Source organism: Vicia villosa, linkage group LG6, assembly GCF_029867415.1.
Source record: "Vicia villosa cultivar HV-30 ecotype Madison, WI linkage group LG6, Vvil1.0, whole genome shotgun sequence".
In the NCBI taxonomy this organism is placed as follows: Eukaryota; Viridiplantae; Streptophyta; class Magnoliopsida; order Fabales; family Fabaceae; genus Vicia; species Vicia villosa.
Genome location: NC_081185.1, coordinates 101870359 through 101894407, shown reverse-complemented (window position 1 = coordinate 101894407; position 24049 = coordinate 101870359). Strand labels below are relative to the sequence as shown.

The window sequence follows — 24049 nt, the reverse complement described above, 5'->3', positions numbered from 1 at the left end:
ACTTTATCACAAATAATAACTTTTCACTATATTTCACCCGCTTTTTTAAATAGTAAATATAATAATTATTAAATTTTAATTAGTTAATTAAATTGAGTAGTGGGATAAGTTAAATAGTAGGGTAATTATTTTATTATTACAATTTTCATAGTTAAAGATTTTTTTTTAAAATTATTATTATAATTATGTTAAATATTTTTATTAAAATAGTTATGTTTAATATTCTATATCTTCTCGTTGATTTTAGGTTGATAATCATTAAAGACCAAATTTCTCGGAAATACTGTTAGATTTTGATATGAAAAAAAAAAAAATTTATTCAAAGGTTTTAAAAAGAGTTTGAATTATTTTGTTGTTGTTTTCTCTCTATATAAGAGTTGAAATTGCAATACCTCAAAACTATATCCACATGACACACCCACAAGCCTTCTTATGTGAGGATCTCCTCGTTGAAATATTTGCAAAGCTTCCTGTTAAATCTCTTCTTCGATTTCAATGTTTATCCAATTCTATTAAATCCTTAATCTCTAATCCAATTTTTGTGAAATTACATCTTCTAAATTCACGTAAAAGTGTCAACATACTATGCAAGTTCAGACATTGCTTTAGAACTCTTGATTTAGATATTGGCTCATTATCCACAATTGTTGAGGATTTTAATTTTGATTCTAAATTGAAGTCAAAGTTCAAGTTTAAAGAAGTTGTTGGTTCGTGTAACGGATTGGTTTGTTTGGTAGCAAAAAATTATTCGAAGCCTACAAAATATCTAGTTTGTTTGTGGAACCCTATCACCATGTCAAAATCCCAAGGTAATTAAAACCGGACCGGCCATTGAACCGGTGTATTTGTGGGTTCAAGGTTTTAAGGTCTAACCGGGGTTCGACCGAGGTCAGACCGTTTCTTAATTAAATGTATATTTTTATTATTTTAATAATATTTAAAATAAAAATAAATAAAAAATTAAACAATATCAATAATTTCATCAAAAATATATATAAAATTTCATAACTACATAAGTCAACATATAAAATTAAAACATGGAAATTTAATCCAAATCAAATTACATAAAAATTAAGTTCAAGATCACAAAATACTAGTATAACATCCATTTTTGAATAGATAGAAACTAAATAGTTGGTTCAAAGTATGAATCATTGTAGCTATCAAGGTTTATTTCTCCATGATTAAATATGGCATTGGGAATGGTCAAATCTTCGACATTTGAACCACCATTGTCTCCTTCAACATTATAATCTCCTTCAAGTTGAAACTCTGTAGTGTCAAATTCTTCATCCTCTAATTAAATAAAAACAAGTGGAAAGTAAATTAAACTGTTTCATATTTCAATCATGTAAATATAATTCAATATTCAATATATAACTAAAGATTAACCTTTGTTGTTTCCTGAAGACTTGTCAACAATTGGAATTGCATTATCACGATAAAGAAGATTTTCAATTTCACCGATATCGAGTTCGGGAGGTCTTGGTTCGACAGTTCGACAGAGTTAAGCATGAAGTCGAAGGATTGTTCACATGCTGGTGTCGAAGTGTGCATGCTGTAGTCGAAGATGGGTCTAGCATGCAGATGTCGAAGATGCTAGGGTTGTTAGCATGTTAAATTAGGTTTTAGTGTTTAAACCCTAATTTGTTAAGTTAGCTTGTTTATTAAGTTGGTTTGTGTAATGGGCCTTGCTGAAAAAGCCCATTAGTTAGTATGTTAGGTTTTATTATAAATAGCATACTAGTCTCTCATCATTGCTAAGCTGCAAATCCTAATTTAGGGTGAGAGAGGTTATTTGTTATTCTTGTAAACTTGTAATCTTGTTTTAAGAGAAAGTGAAAGAATAGCAGTTATAACCAATTCTTGTGTTCTTCTTCTCCCCTATAATTCCCTATTATACTTTGTTATTGGTATCGTTTTTCACAACAAATTGGTGCGGTGAGCGTGGAGAAGATGCCGTCAACAAAGTATGAGATTGAAAAATTCACCGGAGTGAATGATTTCGGTCTGTGGCGCTTGAAGATGAAAGCCCTACTGGTTCAGCAGGGTTGTTTGGAAGCGTTGAAGGGAGAGGCAGCCATGAATGCTGCATTAACGGCAGCGGAGAAGACAACTATGATTGAGAAGGCACACAGCGCAATTTTGTTGAGCCTTGGTGATAAGGTTCTCAGGCAGGTATCAAAGGAGACGACGGCATCAGGGTTATGGGTGAAACTTGAAAGTTTGTACATGACCAAATCGCTGGTAAATCGACTCTACCTGAAGCAAGCTTTGTATTCATTCAAGATGATTGAAGACAAAGTATTGGCTGAGCAGTTGGATATGTTCAACAAGCTGATTCTTGATCTTGAAAATATTGATGTGAAAATCGATGATGAAGATCAAGCGCTGTTACTATTGTGTTCTTTGCCTCGATCACATGCTCACTTCAAAGAAACTCTCTTGTATGGAAGGGAGTCCCTGACGTTTGAAGAAGTTCAATCAGCCTTGTACTCTAAGGACTTGAATGAACGAAAGGAGCATAAACCTTCGACTGTTGGCGAAGGTTTGGCCGTTAAAGGAAAACTCTTACGAAAGGATGGTAAGTTCGACAAGAAGAAAGGCAAAAGCCAGTCGAAGACTTACAGTGGCGAAGCATCTGGCATTCGATGCTACCATTGTAAGAAGGAGGGTCACACAAGAAAGATGTGCCCTGAACGCTTGAAATATCATGGAGGTAAGGATAATGGCAACGCTGCCATTGTTCAAGATGATTTCGAATCATCTGATGTTCTTGTGGTTTCAAGCAGTGACTCTAAGAAGGAGTGGATTATGGATTCAGGTTGCACTTGGCACATGACTCCAAACAAAGACTTGTTCGAGGAATTATGTGATCAAGATGGTGGATCAGTATTGCTGGGAAACAACAAGGCTTGCAAGATTGCAGGTGTTGGATCTGTGAGATTCAAGCTCCATGATGAGTCAATAAGGTTGTTGACTGAAGTCAGGTATGTTCCTGATTTGAAGAGAAATTTGCTTTCTCTTGGTGAATTCGACAAGAAAGGATATGTTTTCCAAGGAGAGAAAAGCATCCTAAGAGTCATGAAGGGATCGAAGGAAGTCTTGAGAGGCGTGAAGAAACAAGGCTTGTATACCCTTGAGGCTGAAGTTGTAAGTGGTTCGACAAATGTTGTATCCACGAAACCTTTGTCGAAGACAGAAATCTGGCACATGAGATTGGGCCATGTCAGTGAAAGGGGTCTGGTCGAATTAGGGAAACAAAATCTGCTTGGTGGAGACAAAATCGAAAAGCTGAAGTTTTGTGAACCCTGTGTACTTGGAAAATCTTGCAGAGTGAAGTTCAACAAAGGCAAACAAAGAACACATGGATCCCTTGATTACATCCATGCTGATCTTTGGGGGCCTGCAAGGTGTCCATCACATTCAGGAGCAAGGTATTTTCTATCCATAGTAGATGATTATTCCAGAAAATTATGGGTATTCATCCAGAAGACTAAGGATGAAACTTTTGAGAATTTCAAAAGTTGGAAGACTCTGGTTGAAAATCAGACTGGCAGAAAGGTCAAGAGGTTGAGAACCGACAATGGCCTTGAATTTTGCAATGAGGCATTCGACAGTTTTTGTGCTGCCTCTGGTATTGCAAGGCATAGAACTACTGCAGGTACTCCACAACAAAATGGTTTGGCTGAAAGGTTTAATCGAACTATTTTGGAGAGAGTCAGATGCATGTTGACTAGTGCGGGGTTAAAGAAGGTGTTCTGGGCTGAGGCTGTTTCGACAGCAACATATCTGATAAACAGATGTCCTTCGACAGCGTTAGATATGAAGACACCTGAAGAAGTTTGGTCGGGACATCCACCAGATCTCGACAAACTGAGAGTATTTGGCTGTGTAGCCTATGCTCACATTAGGCAAGACAAGGTCGAACCTAGAGCTCTGAAATGCATGTTCATGGGATACCCTAAAGGAGTCAAAGCTTATAGGCTATGGTGCCTAGAGCCAGGTCACAGGAGGTGTATCACCAGTCGAGATGTAGTTTTTAATGAAGCTAAAATGGCTTTTAAGAAAACTGATGATGTTGGTCGAAGTACAGAAACATCTGACGAAGAGCTGGAACAGGTAGAGATTCCTGTTGAGGTGGAGCATGTTGATGCTGAATTGCATGTCCCTGATGAAGTCGAAGAAGAAGCAGAAGATGCTGAGGAAGTTGAGGAAACTGACGATGACTACCTATTGTCGAGAGATAGGTCGAGAAGAGTCATCAAACCACCTCAGAGACTTGGGTATGCAGATCTTATAGCTTATGCATTAATCTCTGCCAGTGAGGTTCTTGATGATGAACCTAGAGATTATAAGGAAGTTATGAGGAGTCAAAATAAGACTGAATGGCTGAAGGCCATGGATGATGAGATGAAATCTCTTCATGATAATCATACTTGGGAACTGATCAAGAAACCTGTTGGGGCAAGGTTAGTCAGCTGTAAATGGATTTTCAAAGTTAAGGAAGGAATTGAAGGAGTGACGTCGAAAAGATACAAGGCAAGGTTAGTTGCAAGGGGTTTCACTCAGAAAGAAGGTGTCGACTTCAATGATGTGTTTTCTCCTGTTGTGAAGCATAGGTCCATTCGAATGTTGCTTGCCATGGTGGCACAGTTCGATCTTGAACTGGAACAGATGGATGTGAAGACTGCGTTCTTGTATGGTGATCTAGATGAAACGATCCTGATGAGGCAACCTGAAGGGTATGTCGAAAAGGGGAAGGAAGATTATGTGTGCAAGTTAAAGAGATCTTTGTATGGGCTGAAACAATCTCCTCGACAGTGGAATAGGAGATTCGACAAGTTCATGGCACGCATAAGTTTCATTAGAAGTCAGTTCGACCACTGCGTTTACTTCAGATTTCGACCTGGTAATTCATTTGTTATTTTGTTACTTTATGTGGATGATATTCTCATAGCAAGCAACAATGTTGAAGATGTGATGAGGGTGAAGGCTGAACTCAATAAGGAGTTCGATATGAAGGATCTGGGAGCTGCTTCCAGGATTCTTGGAATTGACATTCGAAGAGATAGAAAGAAGTCGAAGTTATGTCTATCTCAAGAGGCATATCTACGGAAGATTCTTGAAAAGTTTGGTATGTCGAATTCGAAGCCAGTTGTGACTCCAACAAACCCTCAATTCAAGCTGAGTATTGATCAGTGTCCCAGTACTGATGTCGAAAGAGCCTATATGAATAGCATCCCATATGCTAATATAGTCGGTTCTTTGATGTATGCTATGGTCTGTACTAGACCCGACATAGCATACGCAGTAAGTCTTGTAAGCAGGTACATGGCGAATCCTGGAAAGGCTCACTGGCAAGCATTGAAGTGGATTTTAAGGTACATAAATGGGTCTCTGAATAGAGTCCTAATTTATGGTGGAGCCTTGGGTGAAGATAGTAAAGCAGTAATAGAAGGATATGTCGACTCTGATTATGCAGGTTGTATGGATTCCAGAAAATCTATCTCTGGATATGTTTTCACTATGTTTGGCACTGCAATTAGTTGGAAAGCAACACTTCAGAAAGTTGTTGCTCTATCAACCACTGAAGCGGAGTATATTGCCCTAACTGAAGCTGTGAAAGAAGCATTGTGGCTTGAAGGTTTTGCAAAGGAGCTGAAACTTCAAGGTCGAGGTATCACTGTTAAATGTGATAGTCAAAGTGCAATACACCTGTCGAAGAATTCAGCCTATCATGAGCGAACTAAGCACATTGATGTGAGGCTGCATTTCGTCAGAGGAGTAATCGAGCGTGGAGAAGTCCAAGTGCTGAAGGTTTCGACTGAAGACAATGCTGCTGATATGATTACCAAGACATTGCCGAGTTGCAAGTTTTTCCACTGTATGCAGTTGATAAAGCTGCATGAAGAAAGCTAGTTTGTTCCTTGACGTTGTAGAGTTAGGTCCAAGGTGGAGATTTGTGAGATATTGGATCGAACTCTAGTATTGTCGAAGGGTAGCTTCTTGGTTCGACAGTTCGACAGAGTTAAGCATGAAGTCGAAGGATTGTTCACATGCTGGTGTCGAAGTGTGCATGCTGTAGTCGAAGATGGGTCTAGCATGCAGATGTCGAAGATGCTAGGGTTGTTAGCATGTTAAATTAGGTTTTAGTGTTTAAACCCTAATTTGTTAAGTTAGCTTGTTTATTAAGTTGGTTTGTGTAATGGGCCTTGCTGAAAAAGCCCATTAGTTAGTATGTTAGGTTTTATTATAAATAGCATACTAGTCTCTCATCATTGCTAAGCTGCAAATCCTAATTTAGGGTGAGAGAGGTTATTTGTTATTCTTGTAAACTTGTAATCTTGTTTTAAGAGAAAGTGAAAGAATAGCAGTTATAACCAATTCTTGTGTTCTTCTTCTCCCCTATAATTCCCTATTATACTTTGTTATTGGTATCGTTTTTCACAACAGGAGGTGATTCTTCTTCAACCACCCAAAAATCAATTGTATCAATAGACTCATAATCAATGGGATCATAACATATCTTCTTGGGTTTGAACCTACATTAAAACATGACGTAAAATTGAGAAAGTTTTGTATATAATAAATGGAAAGTAACAATATTGTGACTTAAGATAAAAGTTAATACCTATTTTGCAAACGCAAGTTATAAGCAACATAGACAAGGTCATTAAGTCTTTGATGTTCAAGTCTATTCCTTCTCTTTGTATGGATACGTTCAAAAACGCTCCAATTTCTCTCACACCCTGATGAAGAAGAAGTCTGACTAAGAAGACGAATTGCCAACTTTTGCAAAATTGGAGCACTACCCCCGTACATCTTCCACCATTCAGCTACAAAAATACAATGAAATAAATAAAATAAAAAATGGTACAATATTTAATTATAAAATACTAAAGATATCATATAGTTCTCACCTGGTTGTATTGACTTTATCACATTAATGTTACTAGCACTTTTTCGATCAAAACTTCCTTTTTGATCACGATACACTTGAATTTCTTGAAGGGCTTTGCTCATGTTAGGACAAAAAGATTTTATTTCAATCAACTTAACAAGTGCTTCCATAATCCTACTCTTATCTTTGAAATCATCACCATAAAGGAATACAGGATTAAGAAAATAAGAAGCTGCATGAAGATCATGTTTTAAGTGTTTATCCCATCTAGACTTAATGATATCTGTATATGGCTTATAAGATGGCTTCCTTTTCCTAAACATTTCCTTGATTGCATTCTTAGCCCTTTGCATGCCATCATAAACATAACCCAAAGAAGGTTGTTCATCCCCATCTACAATTCTTAGTAGTTTTATGATGGGAGCCATAAGTTTTGTAATCATGAAACAGTCACTCCAGAATTTAGAATCCAAAATAATAGCACTGACATTTTTTGCAGCTTTAGTCTTTGCTAGCTTATGGGTAGTGAAATGTTTGTCCACCATCAGAGCTTGTAAATCATGCTTGTGATCATACATACTTTTCAATGTAATAAATGTAGTGGCAAATCTAGTTACTCCTGGACGTACAATTTCTTTCCAACCTTCTCTTTTCCTCAACCAAGATAAGAATATTATATGATTGTATACAAATATAGTTACCTTTGAAGCCTTCGAGGCAAGCTCGGAAACATGAGGCATGTTACAAATATCCTTCAAAAGTAGATTCAAACAATGAGCCGCACAAGGAGACCAGAAAATAGACTCATATCTATCATGAATTAGTTTACCAGCAGCTACATAGTTTGCTGCATTGTCGGTCACTACATGAACAACATTTTCATGTCCTACCCATTCAATAACTTCAATAAACATATTGCACAATGTAGAAGCATCTTTCACTACATTTGATGCATCAATAGACTTCACAAATACCATACCTTGAGGACAATACACTAGAAAGTTTATTAAAGTTCTGTGTTTTTGGTCACTCCATCCATCAGCCATTATTGTACAACCATTCTTAGCCCATTTGGAACGATAACTTTCAACAAGTAATGAACACTCTCTCTTGCAATCTCCCAACAAGTTAACCCTTATATCATGAAATGATGGAACTTTGAAACCTGGGCCAATAGCCGCAATTGCATCCGCGGCATCTTGAAAATATGGGGATTTTATTGCGTTGAATGGAATATTAGCATCAAAAAACCATCTAGCAATCGCCATCTTAGCTTTGTGTATTGTTTCCTTACTAGACAAGACACTTCTTAGAGTTGGTTGGGAGCCCGGTGTTGTTCTTGGAGCAAAGAAACTACTGCTTCCAACAGTTACTTTTCTTTTTCCTTTGTTAGAAACAGTTTGGGAGGATTGAATCGAAATTTCTACTTCTTCTTCATTATTCTGACCATCATCATATGCATCATCGAGACTCACTTTGTTCTTTTTCTGTTCAATACTTTTTAATATTTCAATCATTTGATGACGAACATCAAGAGGGACTTTTTTACAAGAAGCTATATTACCTTTGATTCCTGCAAGATGATGTTTCATTCTAAATATACCCCCTCCTCTAAATATTAACAAACAATGGATACAAGTGTATACAATTGTTTTGTTTTCCTTTGTCATTGTAAAATGCTCCCAGGCCGGGTCAGTTTTTCCACGACATGCAATAGAAAATTCTGACTGTGTAGCACTATCATCGGTGGACATATTAGGATTAGAATTGTTCTCACTTGGTTGTTCCTATAATAAAAAAAATACTTGATTAATATCACTTAGAAACAACAGAGTGAATTTAAATTATAATTACTAATATAGGAATTAACATGCTTACTGTAATAGACACTTTTCAATATCTATCAATTTTATCATATAGTAGTTAGCAACACATTTTAGTATCATATAAATTTTGCAAACAATGAATTATACTATATAATAAATTATTAGTATAATTTTAACATACATGTATCATATCTAGCATGCCCTTGTTGAAAGTTGTCGTTTATATGTCATGAAACAATGGAACCTTGTTAAAGTATATCAGTAAAATATCTATCATGTACTTGTTTGAAGTTTTTGTTTATATATATAATTTCACCGTCATGAATTATATATATATAATTCTAAAAGTAAACAAGAACATGTTCTATATTAGAGTCATTGTATCAATACCTCTTTTATATTAGTATGAATATTAGTTTTACTGGATATCAATATCATTTTATAACAAATAACATGCACCTGTTCTATTTTAATTTGTATCACTATTGTTCTATTTCAAATTTCAATTAAACTAAACTAAAAAATATAAAGGAAAATAAAACTCACTTAAGGATGATTAGAAGAAGCCATGTTCATCAACGTAGAAGAAGATATATTTATGATTTGTCGTTCTTAGCATAGAGGAATACGGCAAACAACCGTAGAATAAAAATAAGGATTACTGGTTGTGCTGTGAGGAGGGTTTTTTTCAATTTAACATAATACTATAAAACGACGTCGTTTCAAAAGAATTTTTTTATAATAAAAAAGTCATAGGCCCAAAACAACGTCATTTTGATTAAGTTTTTTTTTTTTAATAAAAAAAGCACTATAACCCTTAAAACCGCTCGGACCGCCGGTTTATCCGGTTTGGCCCGGTTTTCCCCCGGTTTTCCGATTCTTTTCCCGGTTTTGGAGACAGGCGGTTTTCAGCACATTTTTAACCGGCTGCCGGACCGGTTCCCGGTCTAACCGGTTCAACCGGCCGGTCCGGTCCGGTTTTCACTACCTTGCAAAATCCTATAAACCTGGTCTTTTAGTTCATTCTTATCCTTATTCTTACCCTATGTTTGGATTTGGTTATGATAGTTTATACGATACTTACAAGGTCGTAGTTGTCCATTTCAAGAGTTCAAAAAATATAAGAGATTCCAAAGTTATTATATTTAATAATCGTGACAATTGTTGGAGAAGTATTCAAAGTTTTCCTGGTTTTACCGTTTTAGGAAAAACTTTGGGAATATATTTGAATGACACTATTAATTGGTTTGCAACTTCTAACTTTCATTGTAACAATCCTATTTATAGTTTCACTTCATCTTGGCAACGAAATGTATAAACAATTTTCACTGCCTTCTTGTTTTGATCAAGTCCATCGTATCAATGGTGGTCATGCTAAGCCAGGTCTTGGAATTTTGAAAGATCATTTGTGTTTCTCTTATGATGATATTAATATAACTCATTTCGTTTTGTGGCAAATGAATGAGTATGGAGTTGAAGGTTCATGGACTCAATTGTTGAAACTTAGTTATCATGCTCTTCAAATTGATCAAGAAAGTATTTTACCACCTCTAGGCACTTTCAAGAATGATCACTTAATCCTTATTGAGAGGATAGATGGTAAATTGCAAGCAACAATTTTGTATGGGCAAGAAGGAAATATTGAAGTTCCCATAAATAAACTTTGGATTTATACTAAGAATTATGTACCAAGCTTAGTTGCACCTTGATAAAATAATGTATTGTTTTTAGGTTAGACCTAGAAGTGAATTTATGGATTTATTATTATTATTATTGAGAATCATATATGTTTTTAAGGATAAATTATCATGTAAGATTCCTTATTTAATTTCGTATATTTTTATATTTTTTATATATTGAAAATTTGATTAAATTATATGAACTAATTGAGTTAAATGAGTATTATCACTCTTTTAAAATATTTATTAAATTTCTTTTGTTTCATATTACCTCTCTTTTAAAATATTTCTTTTGGCAAACATTTATCACAGTAGCTACAAAATATTTCATAAGGATAATGTGCTTGATAAAATAAGTAAGATAATAGTTATATATGCAAACAAATTTGAAGCTGTTGTTATGAAGCATCACAGAGTCAAGAATGTTAACATGAAAAATAATAAGGAAATTTTTGTTATGATGCTGAGTGCAATACAAAATCTGAAAAACATTTCAAACAACTAGATAAATCACAATTTCCACCTCCAATTCTATTTATTCATATTTCTCTAGGAGAACAAAATGTACTTTTTGATGTTTCAAGTCTTAATCAGACTATGCATTGTGATTTTTTATGCTAGGCGATGAAATTTTATCTTTCGTTTCCTTTCCAAAATCAAATATGTATTCAATAAGTATTGTTAACTGTCTTTTAGAAAAAAAATTGATTTTTAAATATGTTTTGTTAATTGAAAAAAAAAATTATTTCTTGTGATTTAAATATATTGAAAAAAACAAGTTTTAAACCAATTAGTATTGTTAATTGTTTTTTATAGAAAAAAATACATCATTATTGTGTATGACTTATATATTAAAAATAAATACAAATTTTAATCTATTAATATATTTAATTGTTGATTGTATTTTAAAAAAAAAAATAGATGATTTCTTACCATTTATATATTGAAAACTTAGATATTTATTCAATTAGTTTATATAAAGATATTTTTTCTCTTTAAAAATATTGTGTTCCAATATGTTTCTATTAACTTTGTATGCTTTATATATATTAAATAAGATAAAATTTTAATCAATAAGTATTGTTGATGGTCTTTTAGATTGAAAAAATAGAACTTTATACTTTATTAATTTGAAAATAAAATCAAACCTTTAATCAATTAGTTTATATAATTGTTAATTGTGTTTTAAAAAAATAAAATTTTTCTTGTGACTTACATATATTGAAAAAAAATCAAAATTTGAACCAAATAGTATTGTTAATTGTTTTTTACATACAAAAAATTAGTTCTTTGAAAATTTTCGTCCATTCTTTTTGAAACCATAATAGAACCTTATCACCCAGGTGAATGCCGTAAAGGGGAATAATTTTATCACACCATCAGTTTTCAAATAGACTTGGGAAGATAGATTCCCAATCCTAAGGTTGAGGTAGCTATGATGGATTATGATAAAATCGGAGGACTATGACAAAATCTAATTATAAAGAGGAAAATGTTCATGGGGACTATTGAAACGGTAAAGCGACAAGCAAAAGTAAATATTTATTTAGTTTTATCATATTGTCTCCACAGAAATTAGTGATTATCGAATTGTCGTTTGACGAGTCTCGCATTAACGAGTTTGGGTTAAAATGGGTTTAAAGGTAAATGCGGGAATTAAACTTATGAACATCAAATACTTTCATTCTTCGAAAAGGAGAAAACTCTCTGGATTAAATTTCACATACCCGTTAAATACTTAAACTAATTACTCAGTCACACTCAACCTAATCACTCATCAAAATCATCACGTACCACTCACGCAGAGGTTATGTCTAACACAAAGTGAGAAAACAACTGTTTATCTCTTCGTCGACGATGTCTCGCGCAACTAAAACAACACGAAGGCATTAAGAGTCGATACCCACATGATTATTAAGCATTAATCTCTCTCTAGAATTAAAATCTAATAGGTGTTCATCCTAAATCTGAATAAATCTGAATCTAAGCTGTGAGATATTGGATCGAACTCTAGTATGGTCGAAGAGTAGCTTCTTAGTTCGATAGGTTAAGCATGAAGTCGAAGGTTGTTCACATGCTTGTGTCGAAGATGCTAGGGTTGTTAGCATGTTAAATTAGGTTTTAGTGTTTAAACCCTAATTTGTTAAGTTAGCTTGTTTATTAAGTTGGCTTGTGTAATGGGCCTTGCTGATAAAGCCCATTAGTTAGTATGTTAGGTTTTATTATAAATAGCATACTAGTCTCTCATCATTGCTAAGCTGCAAATCCTAATTTAGGGTGAGAGGGGTTATTTGTTATTCTTGTAAACTTGTAATCTTGTTTTAAGAGAAAGTAAAAGAATAGCAGTTATAACCAATTATGGTGTTCCTCTTCTTCCTTGTCCTTTATTCTTCCTTGTTTTATACTTTGTTCTTGGCATCGTTTTTCACAACAAATTGGTGCGGTGAGCGTGGAGAAGATGCCTTCAACAAAGTATGAGATTGAAAAGTTCACCGGAGTGAATGATTTCGGTCTGTGGCGCTTGAAGATGAAAGCCCTACTGGTTCAGCAGGGTTGTTTGGAAGCGTTGAAGGGAGAGGAAGCCATGAATGCTGCATTAACGGCAGCAGAGAAGACAACTATGATCGAGAAGGCACACAGTGCAATTTTGTAGAGCCTTGGTGATAAGGTTCTCAGACAAGTATCAAAGGAGACGACGACATCAGGGTTATGGGCGAAACTTGAAAGTTTGTATATGACCAAATCGCTGGTAAATCGACTCTACCTGAAGCAGGCTTTGTATTCATTCAAGATGGTTGAAGACAAATTGTTGGCTGAGCAGTTGGATATGTTCAACAAGCTGATTCTTGATCTTGAAAATATTGATGTGAAGATCGATGATGAAGATCAAGCGCTGTTACTATTGTGTTCTTTGCCTCGATCACATGCTCACTTCAAAGAAACTCTCCTGTATGGAAGGGAGTCCCTGACGTTTGAAGAAGTTCAATCAGCCTTGTATTCTAAAGACTTGAACGAATGAAAGGAGCATAAACCTTCGACTGTTGGCGAAGGTTTGGCCGTTAAAGGAAAACTCTTACGAAAGGATGGTAAGTTTGACAAGAAGAAGGGCAAAAGCCAGTCGAAGTCTTACAGTGGCGAAGCATCTGGCATTCGATGCTATCATTGTAAGAAGGAGGGTCACACAAGAAAGGTGTGCCCTGAACGCCTGAAATATCATGGAGGTAAGGATAATGGTAATGCAGCCATTGTTCAAGATGATTTCGAATCATCTGATGTCCTTGTGGTTTCGAGCAGTGACTCTAGGAAGGAGTGGATTATGGATTCAGGTTGCACTTGGCACATGACTCCAAACAAAGACTTGTTCGAGGAATTATATGATCAAGATGGTGGATCAGTACTGCTGGGAAACAATAAAGCTTGCAAAATTGCAGGTGTTGGATCTGTGAGATTCAAACTCCATGATGAGTCAATAAGGTTGTTGACTGAAGTCAGGTATGTTCCTGATTTGAAGAGAAATCGACTTTCTCTTGGTGAATTCGACAAGAAAGGATATGTTTTCCAAGGAGAGAAAAATATCCTAAGAGTCATGAAGGGGTCGAAGGAAGTCTTGAGAGGCGTGATGAAACAAGGCTTGTATACCCTTGATGCTGAAGTTGTAAGTGGTTCTTCAAATGTTGCATCCACGAAACCTTTGTCGAAGACAGAAATCTGGCACATGAGATTGGGCCATGTCAGTGAAAGGGGTCTGGTCGAATTAGGGAAACAAAATCTGCTTGGTGGAGACAAAGTCGAAAAGCTGAAGTTTTGTGAACCTTGTGTACTTGGAAAATCTTACAGAGTGAAGTTCAACAAAGGCAAACAAAGAACACATGGATCCCTTGATTACATCCATGCTGATCTTTGGGGGCCTACAAGGTGTCCATCACATTCAGAAGCAAGGTATTTTCTATCCATAGTAGATGATTATTCCAGAAAATTATGGGTATTCATCCAGAAGACTAAGGATGAAACTTTTGAGAATTTCAAAAGTTGGAAGACTCTGGTTGAAAATCAGACTGGCAGAAAGGTCAAGAGGTTGAGAACCGACAATGGCCTTGAATTTTGCAATGAGGCATTCGACAGTTTTTGTGCTGCCTCTGGTATTACAAGGCACAGAACTACTGCAGGTACTCCAGAGCAAAATGGTTTGGCCGAAAGGTTTAATCGAACTATTTTGGAGAGAGTCAGATGCATGTTGACTAGTGCTGGACTAAAGAAGGTGTTTTGGGCTGAGGCTGTTTCGACAGCAACATATCTGATAAACAGATGTCCTTCGACATCGTTAGATATGAAGACACCTGAAGAAGTTTGGTCGGGACATCCACCAGATCTCGACAAACTGAGAGTATTTGGCTGCGTAGCCTATGCTCATATTAGGCAAGACAAGGTCGAACCTAGAGCTCTAAAATGCATGTTCATGGGATACCTTGAAGGAGTTAAAGCTTATAGGCTATGGTGCCTAGAGCCAGGTCACAGGAGGTGTATCACCAGTCGAGATGTAGTTTTCAATGAAGCTGAAATGAATTTTAAGAAAACTGTTGATGTTGGTCGAAATACAGAAACATCTGACGAAGAGCTGGAACAGGTAGAGATTCCTGTTGAGGTGGAGCATGTTGATGCTGAATTGCATATCCCTGGTGAAGTCGAAGAAGAAGCAGAAGATGCTGAGGAAGTTGAGGAAACTGACGATGACTACCTATTATCGAGAGATAGGTCGAGAAGAGTCATCAAGGCACCTCAGAGGCTTGGGTATGCAGATCTTATAGCTTATGCCTTAATCTCTGCAAGTGAGGTTCTAGACGAAGAACCTAGAGACTATAAGGAAGTTATGAGGAGTCGAAATAAGACTGAATGGCTGAAGGCCATGGATGATGAGATGAAATCTCTTTATGATAATCATATTTGGGAACTGATCAAGAAACCTGTTGGGGCAAGGTTAGTCAGCTGTAAATGGATTTTCAAAGTTAAGGAAGGAATTGAAGGAGTGACGTCGAAAAGATACAAGGCAAGGTTAGTTGCAAGGGGTTTCACTCAGAAAGAAGGTGTCGACTTCAATGATGTGTTTTCTCCTGTTGTGAAGCATAGGTCCATTCGAATGTTGCTTGCCATGGTGGCACATTTCGATCTTGAACTGGAACAGATGGATGTGAAGACTGCGTTCTTGTATGGTGATCTAGATGAAACGATCCTGATGAGGCAACCTGAAGGGTATGTCGAAAAGGGGAAGGAAGACTATGTGTGCAAGTTAAAGAGATCTTTGTATGGGCTGAAACAATCTCCTCGACAGTGGAATAGGATATTTGACAAGTTCATGGCACGCATAAGTTTCATTAGAAGTCAGTTCGACCACTGCGTTTACTTCAGATTTCGACCTGGTAATTCATTTGTTATTCTGTTGCTTTATGTGGATGATATTCTCATAGAAAGCAACAATGTTGAAGATGTGACGAGGGTGAAGGCTGAACTCAATAAGGAGTTCGATATGAAGGATCTGGGAGCTGCTTACAGGATTCTTGGAATTGACATTCGAAGAGATAGAAAAAAGTCGAAGTTATGCTTATCTCAAGAGGCATATCTACGGAAGATTCTCGAAAAGTTTGGTATGTCGAATTCGAAGCCAGTTGTGACTCCAACAAACCCTCAATTCAAGCTGAGTATTGATCAGTGTCCCAGTACTGATGTCGAAAGAGACTATATGAATAGCATCCCATATGCTAATATAGTCGGTTCTTTGATGTATGCTATGGTCTGTACTAGACCCGACATAGCATACGCAGTAAGTCTTGTAAGCAGGTACATGGCGAATCCTGGAAAGGCTCACTGGAAAACATTGAAGAGGATTTTAAGGTACATAAATGGGTCTCTGAATAGAGTCCTAATTTATGGTGGAGCAAGATAGTAAAGTAGTAATCGAAGGATATGTCGACTCTGATTATGCAGGTTGTATGGATTCCAGAAAATCTATTTCTGGATATGTTTTCACTATGTTTGGCACAACAATTAGTTGGAAAGCAACACTTCAGAAGGTTGTTGCTCTATCAACCACTGAAGCGGAGTATATTGCCTTAACTGAAGCTGTGAAAGAAGCATTGTGGCTTGAAGGTTTTGTGAAGGAGCTGAAACTTCAAGATCGAGGTATCACTGTTAAATGTGATAGTCAAAGTGCAATACACCTGTCGAAGAACTCAGCCTATCATGAGCGAACTAAGCACATTGATGTGAGGCTGCATTTCGTCAGAGGAGTAATCGAGCGTGGAGAAGTGTAAGTGCTGAAGGTTTCGACTGAAGACAATGCTGCTGATATGATCACCAAGACATTGCCGAGTTGCAAATTTTTCCACTGTATGCAGTTGATAAAGCTGCATGAAGAAAGCTAGTTTGTTCCCTTGATGTTGTAGAGTTAGATCCAAGGTGGAGATTTGTGAGATATTGGATCGAACTCTAGTATGTCGAAGGGTAGCTTCTTGGTTCGATAGGATTAAGCATGAAGTCGAAGGTTATTCACATGCTTGTGTCGAAGATGCTAGGGTTGTTAGCATGTTAAATTAGGTTTTAGTGTTTAAACCCTAATTTGTTAAGTTAGCTTGTTTATTAAGTTGGCTTGTGTAATGGGCCTTGCTGATAAAGCCCATTAGTTAGTATGTTAGGTTTTATTATAAATAGCATACTAGTCTCTCATCATTGCTAAGCTGCAAATCCTAATTTAGGGTGAGAGAGGTTATTTGTTATTCTTGTAAACTTGTAATCTTGTTTTAAGAGAAAGTAAAAGAATAGCAGTTATAACCAATTATTGTGTTCCTCTTCTTCCTTGTCCTTTATTCTTCCTTGTTTTATACTTTGTTCTTGGCATCGTTTTTCACAACATAAGCAGTATATGTCTATAGCAACTCAAATCAAAATAAAGCAAAGAAAGAATCGTTTAACACCATGAGTAATAAATATACATACAAAACAAAGTATACTTACATACAAAACTCCAAAAAATGAGGGTACAAAGATAAGAAAGAAGAAGATGAACAAGAATCGCTCGGTTTGTCACTCCGATTGAAGCAAACCCACCTTCAGTCATCAAGATGCAACTCTATTTGATGTTTCTAAGCCTCTCTCTACAAAAAAATGAGTTGGATGGTGTTGGGACTAAAAATACCCAACCCATACCTAAAAAAATATGTTTTTTCCCTATTTAATGAGTTAAAATAGCACTAGTGTTTTTGCCATAACTTGATAATCGTAACTCCGATTTGCGTTCGGTTCGAAACGTTGGAAAGCTTATTCAATTTCCTATCTAACAATGACTAAATATCTACAAAATTTATGATTTTTCTCATATTTGTTTTGAGCCTTATTCGCTGATGAATTGCTCAAAATCGCGTTTGAAGCAGTGTCTTCGTTATTTTATTGCTCATGCTCCAAAAACGCATCAATACGTACAAAATGAATATAAAACTATCAAATGGTACATATGAATCGAAAACTCGAACAATACATACTATGTACAAATATAACAAAAACGTATGCATTCACGCACAAATTGAGGAAAAAGAGACGATATGTGTCGTAAAACTATATACAAAAATAACTACACTTTGGCATAGACAATGGAAGAAGAATTGATGAGAGCTAGAACCTTAGGCCCAAATAATATGTTTTGAAATTTTTATTAATTATTATATGTTTTAAAAATGTTATTAATTAATTATTAATATATTATTTAAAAATATTAATTTTGGTTAATATAAAACTAACCCGAAAAATAAAAAACTAACTAGGTTCATGTCACGTATTAAAAAAATTATGCATCAGCATTATTTTAGACAAAAATTAGAGATGAAGATCAAAATTATTTAAAAATAAAATAGAATGATTGATTTTGTGAGTTGGAAATAATAGGAGAACTAAAACTATAGTTTACTTTAAAATAAATATTTTTTTTAATTTATTAGGATATTTAATTGTTGATTATATTTTAAAAATGAATTATTTCTTCTGATTCATATATGTTGAAAACAAAAATCAAATATTTAATCAATTAGTTTATTTATAAAGATATATTTTTATTTTCCAAATATTGTGTTCCAATATGTTTCTCTTAATTTTGTATGGATTATATACATTAAAAAAAGTCAATTTTTTAATCAATTAGTATTGTTAATTTTGTTTTAGAAAAAATAGATTTTTAAAAAAATAAACAAAATCAAAATTTTATTAATTGGAAAAAATCAAAATTTTAATCAATTAGTATATTTAATTATTTATTATGTTTTAAAAAAATTAAACTACTTTTTATGATTTATATATATGGAAAAAAAATCAAATTTAGTATTGTTAATTGTTTTTAGAGAGAATTAAATCTTTGAATATGATTTATTTGTTGAAATAAAATAAAAAATTTAATATATTAATATCTTTAATTGTTGATTGTTTTTGCAAAAAAAAAAAAAATTATTTCTTAATATTTTATTGGATTTTTTGTGAGATTAGATTATTTTATTGGAGTTAGTAGAATAAAAAAATAGATTATTTCTCTAATAGCATGTATATTTTTTTTGGAGAAAATATATCATTCTTTGGGGGTGGTACATACTATTAAAACAATTCTTTCGAATACCAATCATATAATTTATATTAATTGACAATGATTTGTACACTTGTCAAAAGCACACTAACTAATATTATTACAATTGTCATAATTAAAAGAATATTATATTTTTAAAACTACTATTAAGCTATGTTTATTAATTTTTATTAAAATAAATATGTTTAATATTCAAATATGTTTCAATTCAATATTTTCTCCTTGATTTTTGGTTGATAATTATTCTGAATCAAATTCCTCCTGATACTATTAGATTTTATTTTGAAACAAAAAGATTTATTTGAAGATTTTAAAAACTGTTTGAATTACTTTGTTGTTGTTTTCTCTATATTTATAGTTCCACACCTTTATGGTTTCAAAATTACATCAACATGACACACCCACAAACCTTCTTATGCGAGGATCTTCTCATTGAAATATTTTCAAAACTTCCTATCAAATCTCTTCTCCGATTTCAATGTTTATCCAACTCTTTGAAATCCTTAATCTCTAATCCAATTTTTGTGAAATTACATCTTTTAAATTCACGAAAAAATACCAACATACTATTAGAGTTTACTCGTTTCTTTAAAGAAACTCTTACTTTAGTGGATTACTCGTTATCATCAATTGTTAACGATTTTAGATTTGATTCTAGATTGAAATACAAGTTTGAAGTTGTTGGTTCATGTAATGGATTGGTTTGTTTGGTAACTCAACCATCTTCCAAGCGTGAAAAATATCTAGTTTGTTTATGGAACCCTATCACAAAGTCAAAATCCTACAAACCCCGTCTTTTAGTCCATTCTCATTCATATTCTTGCATTACGATATTTGGATTTGGTTATGATAGTTTATCCGATACTTACAAGGTGGTGGTTGCTCATTTTAATAGTTCTGAATTAGTTCAAGGTTCGATACAATCCGAGGTAACTATTTATAATAATCGTGATAATTGTTGGAGAAATATTCAAAGTTTTCCTGGATTTCCTATTTTAGGAGAAACTAGGGGACTATATTTGAATGATACTATTAATTGGGTTGCAACTTCTATTGTTGATTATTCTTGGAACTATTCTTTTTATATTGTTTCACTTCATCTTGGGAATGAAACATATAAACAATTATCACTGCCTTCTTGTTTTGGTCGAGCTAGGCCAAGTCTTGGGATTTTGAAAGATCATTTGTGTGCTTCTTATGATGATAGCAATACAACTCATTTTAATTTATGGCAAATGAATGAGTATGGAGTTGAAAGTTCATGGACTAAATTGTTGAAACTTAGTTATGCTAGAGGCACTTTTAAGAATGATCGATTAATCCTTATTAAGATGATTGATGGTAAATTGCAAGCAACAACTGTTTATCGGCAAGAAGGAAATATTGTAATTCTCAGGAAAAAAAAACTTTGGACCTATACTAAGGATTATGTACCAAGCTTAGTTGCACCTTGATAAAATAATATATATTTTTTTAAGGAAAACTCTTAATCCATCTCATGAGTTTCTTAGGCACCATGAACATTGCAAAAAATGCTCTTATGTTTACGGAAGTGTATCTTCGGAAGTATTTTTTTTATTTAACCTTGAATTAATGGAGGTGTTGTTTGATGTGTATTTCCGAAAACAGGGGACATAAATGTAAATATGCCATATATGCCTAAGAATATTATGAGATGAATTGAGATATTGTCTTTTTTTTTCTTTTTTATGTTAGGAGTGAATTTCTGGATTTATTATTATTTTATCATGTAAGATTCCTTATTTAGTTTAGTAATTTTTATATATTTTATATACTTAAATTTAGTTCTTTTATATATATGTTTTATATAGTACTTAAATTTGAAGCTGTTGTTCTGAAGCAATACAGAGTAATACAGAGTAAAGAATGTTAACATGAAAAATAATAAGGAAAATTTGGTTATGTAGCTGAGTGCCATTCACAATCTAGAAAACTTTTCAAACAACTGGATAACATGAAATTTTGATTACAGTTTCTTCATTTTTAAGAACTCTTACTTACAATCGAAAAATCGTAATTTTGCACCTCCAACTCTATTTATTCTCATTCCTCTAGGACAACAAAATCTATATTTTATTCTTTCAAGTCTTAATCAGATTATGCATTGTTCTAGTTTCCTTTTCCTTTTACCTTTCGCGGTCTTTCCAAAATACCGTCGATGATGATTGAATGTAATATTTTCCCGTCACCTTGAAACAAATATGAAGAAGCAACAAGATATAGCTTCTGTGGTGGTAATGTATTGCGACACGACTAGTTATCGCAAAGTAATTGATAGATTAAACTTGGTGTAGAAGATTTCATCTTAAGGCTCGACAGTTGAAGAGTCTTTTATCAGTAAACTAGTTGTTTATAGATGAACTGATCAGTATCACATCCCTCTCAGTAGCTTCATGATTTTTAACAAAATTCATCTCAAATTACTCTCTTTCAACTCTGTTCTAAATGTCGCATTTATCATAATAACTCGCATTATAAGCCAAGGATAAGGATTTATAATTACCAAGCTTCATAGATTTAATCTAAAATCCATTGGTTTACCATTTGAAGTACAGACAGAATTCCATTTCACCCTATCCTGACTTCCTTTTTCATCCGTGTCATCGCCCTCGTAAATTGTTGAGAAAGTTGGATCTTCAGAAGGATTGTGCTTCTTTACTTTGCTTTGTAACTTGTGAAGAATCCTCCATGTCACACAATCAGGGGTCACTCCATTCTTATTCATCTCTCTTACAATTTGATAAGCTTCTCTTTTGAAACCAAGATTGCAAGCACAGTTGATTAGAATATTGTAGCTATATATATTTGGAGACACCCCGGAATCTACCAATTCGTACAAGAAATGGCAAGCCTCCATAAACATTCCAGAACCACAGAGCCCTTTCAGAATGGCTGCATAAACAAAATTATCATGGATCCCTGAAGGCCATATAACACTCTGCCAAAAACTCTTTGCGTCTTCTATTTGATCACATTCACATAGACCTTCGACTATAATTGTATAAGTAGTACTATCGGGATTAATGCCATCATTCGCCATGTTATTAAAAACCCCGAACGCATCATTCGGTCTCTTAAGTTTGTATAGCCCTCTGATAAGAACATTATATGTGACAACACCAGGCTTCAAACCATTTCTAGGCATCAATCTTTTGAACAGGTCAAGAGCTTCGTCGACTTTTTCAGCATCTAATAGACCAGAAATCAATGTAGTGAAGGTCACAACATCAGGTGCACAAAATTTACCCATCAACATGTCATCCAGTACTTTTAAAGCTTCATCTACCCTCCCCATCTTGCAAAACCCGTTGATAACTGTGTTGAGGGTAATCACGTCAGTCTGACACCGGCTCTCAAGCATAAACACAAGCACATTTAAAAGCTCTGTGGGATTGTTTACAAGACAAAGAGCTCTCAAGTAAATGTTGTAAATCCTAGTCTTGTCAACACGTTCCTTACACAACATGAGTTTAAGAACTTCCCTTGCTTTATCCACGTCCAATGAATGACAAAGAGCTTCCACCAATACCTTATAAGTATGCTCACAGAGCGAGAATCCAAATTCAGCTCCTTCCTCTAACAACTGATAACCCCTCATACAGTCACCATCCTTGCTAAGACCATGTATGATATAATTATACGACACATCACTTGGAACAAACCCTCTCTTCCTCATCAAATAAACAATCCTAGATGCTCCGTGATACCTTCCAACTTTGCAGAATGAGTCAATCATTTGGCCATAAACAACCTCCTCAGACAAACTACTACCACACGGCATCTCTTCTGCAATCTCAAAAACTTCATTGAAAAACCCTTCCTTACATAAAGAATCAACCAAATTTGAAAAAGCAGCAACCTTCACACCTAATTCAACTTCCAAATTCATCCTCTCCCACATCTTGCACATCAATCCTCTCCCACCTTCCAAATCCCTATCCCGAAGAAACCCACGAACCAAAACACTGTAAGTCATCGAGTTAGGCTCTAAACCACTCTCAATCATTTCATCAAACACCTTCAATGCATCCCTTATTCCACCAACTGAGCAATACCCATTAATCAAAGTGGTGTAAGAAACAACGTTAGGACAATGCCCACGATTCTTCATGTCGAAAAACAATCTGTGAGCATCAAACGGTCGATGAATCAAACAAAACTGGTCCATCAAACGGTTGTAGTTAACCAAAGAGGGAACAAAACCAGGTTTGCTATGGATCAAGGATTTAACAAGAGTCCATGTTTGTAATGGGGCTTTGGAATGGAGTAACCGAGCAAGGAGGAGATTACATGTTCGGTGATCGGGAATTGAACCTGAGGAGAGGAAGAGGGAGAAACGCTGGTGGGCTTCGGAGAAACGATTGGAGTCGCAGAGAGTGTGAACTATGGTGGCAATGGTGTGTTGTGAGGGGTGAAATGAAGGAGTAGTTGAGAATGGAAAAGTGTTGGGTTTGTAGGGAAGAAGGAGAAAGATGATAGATTTCTTGCATTGACACCGGCTTGTTGTTTGCATTGTCTGAATAACCTTGGTGTCTCTTGTATTTCGAAGGTTGAACGAAAATACTTAATGAAAATAACATCATCCAAAATCATTAATTCAAAACAAATAAAACATTCTGTTTTCGATGTTACATATTAGAACATAAATTATACAAAATTGCGATAAACGGTACAATAACGAAGAAAACTCCAAAAATTATCTTTCAACTCTCAGCGGTACTTGCTCCTCTTGAGTATCTATATAACATATAAAGCAACACAAAACAAACAAGAAAGGGATGAGAATATACTTTAATATATTATAAAAGAATGTAAAGGTAGATTAAATCACACAATTAACATACATTCATTAACACCACAACATACAAGTATGATCAATTTGACATAGCCTTTATCTATGCAATGTGACTCATAACTCGACTCAATGCTACCAATTCGACTTCAAAGATTTGTTATTGATATTTTCCTCACAACAATGGTTTTGTATTTGAACCCGGTCTCCACT

General features: G+C 34.7%; 2 protein-coding genes and 1 pseudogene across 2 annotated transcripts; 2 read left to right on the top strand and 1 right to left on the bottom strand.

Moving 5' to 3' along the window:
* Positions 1–409: 409 nt before the first annotated feature.
* On the top strand, positions 410–10439 carry LOC131614240 (F-box/kelch-repeat protein At3g23880-like; annotated as a pseudogene).
* An 8976-nt stretch (positions 10440–19415) lies between these two features.
* LOC131614239 (F-box/kelch-repeat protein At3g23880-like) lies at positions 19416–20477 on the top strand. The gene has a single exon (XM_058885855.1). It carries the CDS (start codon positions 19416–19418, stop codon positions 20475–20477), a length of 1062 nt encoding a protein of 353 aa, XP_058741838.1.
* Positions 20478–20858: 381 nt separating this feature from the next.
* On the bottom strand, positions 20859–23746 carry LOC131611973 (pentatricopeptide repeat-containing protein At3g18020). Its single transcript, XM_058883791.1, has one exon. The coding sequence runs from the start codon at positions 23555–23557 to the stop codon at positions 21554–21556; it is 2004 nt and encodes a 667-aa protein (XP_058739774.1). The 5' UTR covers positions 23558–23746; the 3' UTR covers positions 20859–21553.
* Positions 23747–24049: the final 303 nt, after the last annotated feature.

Coding starts and splice junctions, on each gene's coding strand:
- LOC131614239 (XM_058885855.1), top strand. CDS start 19,416: ATGACACACCCACAAACCTTCTTATGCGAGGATCTTCTCATTGAAATA.
- LOC131611973 (XM_058883791.1), bottom strand. CDS start 23,557: ATGCAAACAACAAGCCGGTGTCAATGCAAGAAATCTATCATCTTTCTC.